The 11,911-nt window shown below is 33.9% G+C and overlaps 1 protein-coding gene across 1 annotated transcript; it reads left to right on the top strand.

The window, feature by feature from the left end:
- Window positions 1-10,189: 10,189 nt before the first annotated feature.
- Window positions 10,190-11,551, top strand: LOC149241851 (homeobox-leucine zipper protein HAT2-like). The gene is made up of 4 exons (XM_089370678.1): window positions 10,190-10,382; window positions 10,522-10,889; window positions 10,978-11,057; window positions 11,299-11,551. The coding sequence occupies exons 1-4, from the start codon at window positions 10,190-10,192 to the stop codon at window positions 11,549-11,551; spliced, it is 894 nt and encodes a 297-aa protein (XP_089226804.1).
- Window positions 11,552-11,911: the final 360 nt, after the last annotated feature.

Raw genomic sequence — 11,911 nt, 5'->3', positions numbered from 1 at the left:
ATGGTTGGGTATTGATCAGAATTTCGTTCAAATGTTTCAACATTTTAGGTTCTCGTGAAAAGTTTACTTTGTGAAACATTTAGGGTTTTTTGTATTTTCTTTATTAATTGTATTGTGGTTCAGAAAGCGGTCAAGTCTCTGTTAATTCATTGAATTAGAATTAGATGGAGTATCTTGACAAAGCAAGGAAGGAATACATAGCTGTACTGAGTGGGAGTCAATAAAATAAACATGGTATATAAAATTCGACATTCGACTGTTTATGTGAGATCATCTCTTCCTCTGACCCTTCCTGTGTTTATGAATTTAGTTTTGATTTTTATTATCAATTAATAACATGAGCGGAAACCAAAAAAATATCCCAATAATTATTTGTTATCTTTATTTGTAAAGAAATTAACCAATCTTTGAATGCGAAAATTCAATTCTATTTAATGATTATATATATATGAATGATATTTTATTTTTATTGGTAAAGTCTTCAACCAATTATTGAATGAGGATTTTTTATTTAAATATTAAACCCTTTGAAAAGTACAAAAAAATTGTAAATTTTTAATTAATTATAATGTTTATTATATATACAAAAATATTATAAAAAATCTTATAATATTTAATTTTTTATATTTTGCTTTTAAATTATGAGTTAGTGATAATTTTTAAAATTAAATTAAATGTATAAGTTATCACTTTATTGTAAGTCAGTCTAATATCATCATGGAAAAGTAATATAATAATAAATCTAATTCTCATCTTTCTTGGTTGATTTTTAAAATAATTTGATACATTATTTATAATTAGCTTTTACAATAGAGTAAAAAAAATGTTATTTTTAGTTGCTATAATAATAATGTTGTATGAGAATGTTTTTGTGAAGTTTAAAAATAAAGAAGTATGGTTGGAATATGTTAATTTTGATATTGGAGTTAAGCATAGTTGTGCTTTGTCTACCACTTTTTTGCAATACATATTTAGAAGTTAGAAAGTTGTGTGGAATGATACCTCTATTCTTGTATACATTTAAGTTCATAGTCATCATTATTCTCCTTTTCTTCCATAATATATTGTTATTATGTGGAGGTGTGCATGTGAGCCTAACAAGCAAGTAAGAATTCTATGTCTAAGTATTCGGAATTTACTACAAGTATGACCTTTAGCATTGGTAAACTAAATGTTAAAATTAAAAGATCTCTCAAATTAATATTAATTTTCTAAAGAATAATGGAAATTTGGAGGAAGTGACGTCATACATATATCTCAAAATTAATGTATAACATATAATTAACTAAATCTATCTTGGATAAATAGATGGTGTAAAATTTATTTTAGCATTAAAAAAATGAAATTATTTGAATTATTGACTATAGGATAAAATGAAACACATTATTTCTATTATTATCTTATATAATTATGATGTTTGGGATGGAACATCCAATTTTGGAGAAATATCAAGCAAATTCAAAAGATTTTCATAATTTATATAATCTTAAAATTAAAAAAAAAAAGAAGTAATCGTAGTGATAAAAGAAAGTCTTGCTCCATCGTGAACATGACTATGACTAACTACTTAATATACATAGGAAATATGAGAGATATGAGGTTTTCTAACATTATGTCAAACTCTAGTCAAAGAAAATGTGGAAGAAAAATACCATACCTTAACTAAACCATTGTGAAACCAGAGAAAAAGACAATCTATAAACTATTGACAATATTAAAAATACTATTAATATAAATTTAAAAATAAAATATGGTGCTATCATGAATTAAAAGATATTATAACTTACAATGAAAAAATTAATACGAATATAGATCATTTGAATCATTATTTAATTCAATTAAAATGATGAAGAAAATAAACATTAAATGTTGATTTTAAATTAGATTAAAAATATGACTTCATTATTCTTAATAATTAAAATTATGAATATTTTATAAAGTTTTAACCACTTTTTTTTATAATTTATAAATATAATCATAAAATTTTAAAATAAATTAAATAATTTTTTTGTTTTCATAAAATTTAATAAATAAATAAATCAATATATATAATTTTGGAAGAATAATAATATATTAATAAAATATTGAATCGATTTATCGGATCTTCTTCCTTTTTGAAGAAGAAATTCGTTTATTTCAAAAATGTATTATTTAAATCTAAATTATTATCTCACCTCGTGAACTTGATAAATGTTGGTGTGGGAAATTGTAGAATTTGCAAAAACTTTTCCAAAACGATGTCATATGAACTTCGTTTTCTCGTCACGAATTGCCAAAGCCATGTGTCATTGTTTTACTGATACTGTAAACCCTGTCTTCGTTGGCCCTGACGGGTCAAACTTATACAATGTTAGGCTGGGAACACCCTAAAAACTGTCACCGAGCAACTACATTGTGTTTGACTGTCAACCTTTTATTGTTTTAAAAGGTAAATGATTATTATTATAATCATCGTTAAGTATTGAAGAGTCAGGCCTGACTCTAGATCCATCGCCCATTCGCAATACCTTTCTGCTTGCTTCGATCATTTCCACTCTATCGAAACCTTAGGCAAAACAAAGGGTTATGGATCAGAATTGCATTGCAGACCTTTCTTTACGTTTGGGTATCGGTGATGGGACAGCCATCAGAGAAAATGATGGAATATACGTTTCACAAAGAAATGTGAATGGGCCTCCTCTGCAGTTAGATCTGTTTCCAGTGGCCACTGAGATCCTCCTTCATTTCTGGTTTTATTCATTCCATGGCCACTGAGATTGTGGTCGATGTGGCCAAAGAAATGACAAACACCATTCTTTGTGTAGTCATCAGGCAGATCAAAGACGTCATTTCCAAGATCAACACGGAATTTTGCGGAAGCCCAATAGCGAGCGCGGTGTTTTAGTTGTTGTATTCTCTGCAACCCCAAGCTCTCTAGAGAATGTAGAGAGTGGAAGAAAATTTTAGATCACCTCTTTCAAGAGCTTCGAGGTGACCTTCAAATTCTTGCCTCTGCCGAGCAGATTGTGTCCACTAGAGCAGATTGTGTTCACTGTTGGAATATTAATTCCAACTGCAGGCAGCGTGGACACGGGCATGGATAGCAATGGAGCCAGCACGCAGCAATGAAACCGCTCAGGAAAACCACCTGACATTTTGGACCACCTTTTGGTGAAAGCAGTTTCCAAACAGTCGAGTCCGATCCAACAAATTTCCTCCACGCGTCCAACACTTTTTGCAAAACCACCTGCCATATCAGGACGTAAAGTTCGGTAACAAGGGGCCTCCCGATATTCTCGTCCACCGTCCGATTGTCATCATCAATCTCCGCCGTCCATCAGAGAAACCTGCATTTGAGCCAGCATTATTGACATTGCGTGGAGTAAAGTTAAAGTCTTGTTGACCGCCGGTTCTGTCAGCAAGGGATTAAATGAAACTTAAATGTGGTTCGTAAATTGTTGGTAGAACATTAAATTTTAATTACACGGAAGTATGGGCAGAAAAATTTATTTTTTTATATTATTTGTTTTTGTGCGTTGACCATTTTTCACATATGAATTACAATGAAAAGAACGCACACCGTAGTGTGTAAAATATGGAACAGGGACAATGTAGGTTCACAATTCGTATGGAGAATAATGCGCAGCAGCGTGATGGTGTTGAGTTTTTTTTTATCCAAGTAATGCAGCGTGAAAGAGCAAGAATGCACAACAGTGCATAAGGAGTTCAGGCCGTTGTTTATTACACATGTATGGGTTCATTTGCATAATGAATGATAACGAGAAATGTAAGCTCGCGGCAGCGAAAGAAAACAGGGGGAGCGCATATGTTTCAGTAAGGTTTTTAATGTGTGTTGACCAATGTGTAAGCATGACACAGAACGCACAGCAGTGCATGGTGTTAAGAAAAGGAATGAAGACGAAGATCAGTGTATGAAGCAAGAGCGTATGGTGTGAGTGAAGAATTTTATTTTTCATAGTGAATGTAATGAAAATTTTACTGCATATGTAAAAATTTATTTTTACAGTAGTATGAGTAAAATAGTTTTACACCAGTAAATGTAAAAGGGTTTTACAGTAGTAAAAGAAAAAGAGAATTTTACCCAGCAGTGTAAATTGTCAGGAGGAGACAGAGTTTTGTTTTTTGTTGGCTAAATGTATTTTTGGTGAATCCCTCTCAGTAAAAGAGGATGAATATGTATCAGGCATTATATTTTAATGAATACAAATCTCTTTGTGTGGGTGTGTAATACTGTGTTCTTAGTAAAAAAAATTTAAGCTTCCCTGTGCAAAATATCCTGTGGAGAGAAGGAAACAGAGCATTGCCTCTCTGTGTTCAGTTTGATTTGTTTGTTTTTGGGATTTTACCAGAAAAATCCCCAACAGTGGTATCAAAGCTGGTCCAGGCTCTTTGATGGTGACAGAGCTTGTTTAGGCTCTTTGAAGTGTCAAAGAAGCTGAAGGAAAGACTCTTGTTGCAGCAGTAAAAGCTTCTCCAGCAATGTGAAGTCTCAGGCAAAAGGATTCAGGTATTTCTCAGATTAATTTTCTGTGTTGCTGTTGAAGAAACAGTGAGTCATTTTAAAAACACAGTCAGGTATTTTAAACATAGTTAAGAATGGCAAGGTCAAAGAAAAAAGTCTCCAAACCTTCTAAGGTTTTGTCTCCCTCTTCTACTAAAATATAAGACGATCTATTTGAAAGCATTATATTTGAGGCTTCAAAGTTTAATGGAAATTTTGATATGTGGGAAATAAAAATGAGGACTGTCTTACAGTCTCAAGGGATTGAAATCTGGAAATCAGTGATTGATGATAGCAAGATGGATAGAGAATCCAAGGAGTACAATGCAAAGGCAGAAAAGACTATCTTGGATGGACTGCGTGATTCTGCAAAGAATAATCTAGGAAAATATTCATCAGAAAAGGAGATATGGGACAGACTTCATGACCTTCATGCAAAGGGAGCACTGACCATGACCATCAGTGAAGAAGAAAATTCTGAACCCATCATAGAAGCTGAATGTGAGAATGTTGACCTCATCAAACTTCAAGTAAAAGAAAGGGATGAAGAGCTTGCCAAGCTTAAGAAGGAACTTGATCAAAGCAAAAGGAAGCATCGTGAAGAAGTCATATCAATGACAGATCAGTTGAATAAAGCAAAGAAGCAGGAAGATGCCTTGTTAAGTCAACTTGAACAAAGGCACAAGAGAGTGAACAAACTTGTAGAAGAGATTGGACAGTACAAGGCAGAGGTTTCCTCCCTTAAGTTTGAATTACAAGAAGCCATGAAGCAGGCACAAGGAGCTGAAAAGAAAATGGAAAGCAGTCAAGCAGAAATCTTTAAAATGAAGTCAGATATTATCTCCCTTAAAATAGTAGCAGCTGAAGTGATGAGCCCCAAATTTGGTAACATTTTGGGCTCATTTGGCCTAACTACCCTTGCTCAACCCTTCATTTTTCATAACTTATGCATCATTTTTTAGTATATTTATGTCATTTGTACGAATGAGGGCAGTCACTATTCCTAGGTGGCTAACACATGTTTATTTCAGGTTTTTTGACATTTAATGGAGCAAAACCATGCAGATGAGGGCTAGGAGACAGCCAAGATGGGATTGAGGTTTTGTAGGAAGGTTGTCCACAGCATTGAATGGCCTTCCTCGTGATCTCCACCCCAACTCCGAACTCCAACAGTCACCACCACCGAGCTAGAAGGCAGCCAAACGGATTGTGAGGAAACAACAGATTACTCTTAGTTTGGACAGCCAAACCCCACTAATTTAGGAGGCCAGCTTGGCCCTTGTAATGTATAAATGATGAGGTTGTAGCCTTCGATGGGGACTTTTGAAACTTTGTTGCATATTCTGGATTACGAGCTGATAGCCCTGTTTTGCTCTTTGTAAGCCATTTTTGGCATGTTATTGGACTTATGACTATTATCTTTTAATGAAAAGCAGGCAGATTTGAGTTCAGTTCTGAGTTCTTAGAGGAGCCATAGCTCTCGGGGTTGGGCCCAACCTGAGAGCAATAGGCCTCCTTTCTTTGTATTGTTACTTTTCTTTCAGCATTGTATTTCTTTTCCTTTACATGCATTTGGAAACACAGTTTGCTGAGTTGAATTTCTTGGTGTGATTAAGTAGGTTAGTTTTATGAACAAAGTTGCTTTCAGTAGTTTAGATTAGCGTAAGGAGGTTGGAGTAATCAGAGTTCCAAAAAGGGTTGACTGCACGCTCACTTCCACCTCTGTTTAGAGACTGGAATTGCAGACCGTGCCACCCACCAAAAACACTGTTTTATACGTTCATGCAAGCTTTGATGCAATGTTCTCGGTTGTAGCAGCATCCATGTGTTCAGATCTTGTGGAATGAATCGTTGCTTCAATGCCATGCAAGAGTTTCCTTACAAAATCACGTTGCTGTTCTATGGTTTTATAAAAACAGTTAGAATAGGTTGATGAAATCTCAGTTTTGTGCAAGACACGGATGATTTGTTTCATTTACACTGTGCAGTACTACTCCCTCACTCCCCTATCCTTCTAAGTCGTGCCTAGGCCATCCACTCATCCCTCAGTTAGACCACTTACCTCCTAACTCTTCTACCACCCACGTGACTCTACCTTTTCGGCCTTCCATTTCCTCTAACCTCCTCTAGGCCAACCAACTTTGCACACCCCCTCTTCATCTCATCTCTCTGTCCATAAGCCATCACAAGCTCCCCTCCTACCTCCCTGTCCATCCATATAGCCTCTTCCACTCATCCATCACCCAAAAATCCTATTGCAGAACATCGTGTAGGAATTAGTGAACTCCCTGTAGAAATCCTGAACATCCTGTAGAACCCCTGTAGACTTCCTGTAGAAGCTTGTAAACACGATTGCCAAGCATTTGAACTTTATGAACTTCTCTGAAAGGATGCTAGGGATCCCTTAGACCCTCTCTGAGCCTTCGTGACATTTTCCAAGCATTTCCCTCCTTGATCTATCCCTGCACAGTCAAGACCCAGTTAGAAGCACACACATAATAATTCCAGCAACTTGAACAAAAATACAAAAATATGCTTTCTTTAGATCAAAGTAGTCTAGACACATGCATCTCACCTTCCTAGAAGTAATGGCACCTCTTTCAGTATTTTGCATTCCCACCTTTGCATCAGTAGGACTAGTTGGTAGAATTAGGGTTTGCTAGGGTTTTCATTTCTTGTTGGCTTTCAGTTCCTTCCTACAGTAGGTTAATTTCCTCTGAGATACCTTTCGTTCATCAGTTAAAAAGCTTCTTCTGAGAACTCATAGAAGTTGGCTTGAGCCCTAGCGGACTTGTGCCAGCTGACCAAGTGACAACTGCGACAAGAGCTAGTACTTGTGCATACAGCACCGTCGCTTCCAAGTTTGTTACGAACTACCGGGTTGATAAAATTAGAGAAGGAAGCTCCAAGAGTGGTCTATACCCACACTGCACGGCCTTATCGATTACCTTGTCTCATTTCGAATCATATGGCTTTGCCTCATGTTGTCATAAACTAAAAACTGTTGGGTATCTATATGCATCTAACTATAAAAAAATAGAGCAACCACCAATGGTCTCCAAATCACACTACTGCATCTCTCCTTGGCTCTCAGGCATCTCTCCTCTTAATGACCTCATCACAAAGCAACAAATGACTCCTCCTTGAAGCGGATTACTCCTCTTGAAGCTTATTACTCCAAGCTCCTTGAAGTTGATTACTCCTATGAGTCATCCACTATGTCATGCCCATTCATTATGCTTACAAGTGATTAGATCGATTTGCATGCACTCCAACCACAATATATCTCCCTGCTTGCTATGAGTGGTGGACTTGGGCTACACTAAGTGACATAAACATATCAATATTGAAAATCAATTATATATATAATGATATATGAATTGGAGTGATTTCTATTTATTGTTTTTATCAGTGAATAATTAAGAGGAGATGGGAAGTACATTTAATTAATAACATGAGCGGAAACCAAAAAAATATCCCAATAATTATTTGTTATCTTTATTTGTAAAGAAATTAACCAATCTTTGAATGCGAAAATTCAATTCTATTTAATGATTATATGTATATATATGAATGATATTTTATCTTTATTGGTAAAGTCTTCAACCAATTATTGAATGAGGATTTTTTATTTAAATATTAAACCCTTTGAAAAGTACAAAAAAAATTGTAAATTTTTAATTAATTATAATGTTTATTATATATACAAAAATATTATAAAAAATCTTATAATATTTAATTTTTTATATTTTGCTTTTAAATTATGAGTTAGTGATAATTTTTAAAATTAAATTAAATGTATAAGTTATCACTTTATTGTAAGTCAGTCTAATATCATCATGGAAAAGTAATATAATAATAAATCTAATTCTCATCTTTTTTGGTTGATTTTTAAAATAATTTGATACATTATTTATAATTAGCTTTTACAATAGAGTAAAAAAAATGTTATTTTTAGTTGCTATAATAATAATGTTGTATGAGAATGTTTTTGTGAAGTTTAAAAATAAAGAAGTATGGTTGGAATATGTTAATTTTGATATTGGAGTTAAGCATAGTTGTGCTTTGTCTACCACTTTTTTGCAATACATATTTAGAAGTTAGAAAGTTGTGTGGAATGATACCTCTATTCTTGTATACATTTAAGTTCATAGTCATCATTATTCTCCTTTTCTTCCATAATATATTGTTATTATGTGGAGGTGTGCATGTGAGCCTAACAAGCAAGTAAGAATTCTATGTCTAAGTATTCGGAATTTACTACAAGTATGACCTTTAGCATTGGTAAACTAAATGTTAAAATTAAAAGATCTCTCAAATTAATATTAATTTTCTAAAGAATAATGGAAATTTGGAGGAAGTGACGTCATACATATATCTCAAAATTAATGTATAACATATAATTAACTAAATCTATCTTGGATAAATAGATGGTGTAAAATTTATTTTAGCATTAAAAAAATGAAATTATTTGAATTATTGACTATAGGATAAAATGAAACACATTATTTCTATTATTATCTTATATAATTATGATGTTTGGGATGGAACATCCAATTTTGGAGAAATATCAAGCAAATTCAAAAGATTTTCATAATTTATATAATCTTAAAATTAAAAAAAAAAAAGAAGTAATCGTAGTGATAAAAGAAAGTCTTGTTCCATCGTGAACATGACTATGACTAACTACTTAATATACATAGGAAATATGAGAGATATGAGGTTTTCTAACATTATGTCAAACTCTAGTCAAAGAAAATGTGGAAGAAAAATACCATACCTTAACTAAACCATTGTGAAGCCAGAGAAAAAGACAATCTATAAACTATTGACAATATTAAAAATACTATTAATATAAATTTAAAAATAAAATATGGTGCTATCATGAATTAAAAGATATTATAACTTACAATGAAAAAATTAATACGAATATAGATCATTTGAATCATTATTTAATTCAATTAAAATGATGAAGAAAATGAACATTAAATGTTGATTTTAAATTAGATTAAAAATATGACTTCATTATTCTTAATAATTAAAATTATGAATATTTTATAAAGTTTTAACCACTTTTTTTTATAATTTATAAATATAATCATAAAATTTTAAAATAAATTAAATAATTTCTTTGTTTTCATAAAATTTAATAAATAAATAAATCAATATATATAATTTTGGAAGAATAATAATATATTAATAAAATATTGAATCGATTTATCGGATCTTCTTCCGTTTTGAAGAAGAAATTCGTTTATTTCAAAAATGTATTATTTAAATCTAAATTATTATCTCACCTCGTGAACTTGATAAATGTTGGTGTGGGAAATTGTAGAATTTGCAAAAACTTTTCCAAAACGATGTCATATGAACTTCGTTTTCTCGTCACGAATTGCCAAAGCCATGTGTCATTGTTTTACTGATACTGTAAACCCGGTCTTCGTTGGCCCTGACGGGTCAAACTTATACAATGTTAGGCTGGGAACACCCTAAAAACTGTCACCGAGCAACTACATTGTGTTTGACTGTCAACCTTTTATTGTCTTAAAAGGTAAATGATTATTATTATAATCATTGTTAAGTATTGAGGAGTCAGGCCGGACTCTAGATCCATCGCCCATTCGCAATACCTTTCTGCTTGCTTCGATCATTTCCACTCTATCGAAACGTTAGGCAAAACAAAGGGTTATGGATCAGAATTGCATTGCAGACCTTTCTCTATGTTTGGGTATCGGTGATGGGACAGCCATCAGTGAAAATGATGGAATATACGTTTCACAAAGAAATGTGAATGGGCCTCCTCTGCAGTTAGATCTGTTTCCAGTGGCCCCTGACTCTGGCCTCGGCACTTTGCCATGGGAGAATACCTCAGCATCCATTGGTATATTCCTGCACTTTTTAACCCTTGCTAAATCTAATCGTCAACAACGGATTGAATTTTATTATAATGGTGTTTTGATTGATACGGCTCTTCATTTAATGGTTATTTTTATCATAATAACGATAATTCTGGTGTGCAGGAACCGATGGTGTCGGTAAGGTGAGATCAGAGAGAGAAGCGAAGGATCCGATCCAGGGGGTAGCTGTGTCATGGCGATCTGATGCCAACAAATTCCCTGCTTCATGTTTCTCCAACGATGATGCACGCGCCATTAATGTGTCCTCATCCAATAGCACCGTGGATTCCAACGCGACTAACCCTAGGAACGGGTATGCCGAGATCAAGCGAAAACAGGGTGATGGCCAGGAGTTGGAGAATGACCGAGTTTGGTCGAGGGTACTCGGCGATGTAGAGGAAGAGGGCTCTTCCACGAAGAAGCTTAGACTCTCCAGAGAGCAATGTGCTCGTTTAGAAGAAAGCTTCAGAAAGAACACGGTACCCGAACCTGTAAGTCTCTATTCACACTGCACAATATTCATTTATCGTTTGTGTTTCTTCATGACTTGGGCTGCTGTAACTTCTTATTCTTCCACAGAAGGAAAAACAAGCGTTGGCCTTACAGTTAAATCTCCTTCTTCGACAAGTTGAGGTGTGGTTCCAGAATAGACGAGCAAGGTTAGCTCGTGTCCTTTATTTATTCATTGTATTTTGCATGTCCACATTCATATGGAAAGTCCCGTTTTGGAATCAACAGCTACATAATTTGGAATGTAACTATGAAGAGTGACCTGGAAATTAAATGTTTAGCAAATTTATAATTCGGAAAACGTTTGATCTGATGGAGATCATATTGTGTTGAGAGTTTTGTTGACCGATTTCTGTTAGAATGTAGTTAAATATTATGAATATGTTCCAGGACGAAGCTTAAGCAAACAGAAGTGGACCGCGAGCTTCTGAAAAGATATAATGAGCTACTTGCAGATGAGAACAGAAAACTTCACACAGAGCTGGAGAAACTGAAAGCTTTAAAAATGTCCCCACCTCTCAGATCTGCGTCCACCCTTACTATGTGCCCCGCCTGTGGAAGAGTTTCAACGGCCGACAATAGCAGCCACTTCACTTCGGCCAAATCTGGGTCTATGTTTTTAAGCAGCGATTTCCGGCAATGAATGGTTGGGTATTGATCAGAATTTCGTTCAAATGTTTCAACATTTTAGGTTCTCGTGAAAAGTTTACTTTGTGAAACATTTAGGGTTTTTTGTATTTTCTTTATTAATTGTATTGTGGTTCAGAAAGCGGTCAAGTCTCTGTTAATTCATTGAATTAGAATTAGATGGAGTATCTTGACAAAGCAAGGAAGGAATACATAGCTGTACTGAGTGGGAGTCAATAAAATAAACATGGTATATAAAATTCGACATTCGACTGTTTATGTGAGATCATCTCTTCCTCTGACCCTTCCTGTGTTTATGAATTTAGTTTTGATTTTTATTATCAATTTTAATAAAATACAATACGGAATTTTAATA

Source organism: Pinus tabuliformis, chromosome 8 (genome assembly GCF_031772625.1).
Source record: "Pinus tabuliformis cultivar Carrire ecotype Pingquan chromosome 8, CPIR1, whole genome shotgun sequence".
In the NCBI taxonomy this organism is placed as follows: Eukaryota; Viridiplantae; Streptophyta; class Pinopsida; order Pinales; family Pinaceae; genus Pinus; species Pinus tabuliformis.
Note: the sequence above shows the minus strand (reverse complement) of the source record. Positions and strands in the feature narration are given on the sequence as shown.

What these genes read in the sequence shown, in the direction of transcription:
- LOC149241851 (XM_089370678.1), top strand. Translation starts at nt 10,190, where the DNA reads ATGGATCAGAATTGCATTGCAGACCTTTCTCTATGTTTGGGTATCGGT. An exon ending in AGAACACGGTACCCGAACCT is followed by an intron (nt 10,890 to 10,977) that starts GTAAGTCTCTAT and finishes ATTCTTCCACAG; the next exon opens with AAGGAAAAACAAGCGTTGGC. An exon ending in TTCCAGAATAGACGAGCAAG is followed by an intron (nt 11,058 to 11,298) that starts GTTAGCTCGTGT and finishes AATATGTTCCAG; the next exon opens with GACGAAGCTTAAGCAAACAG.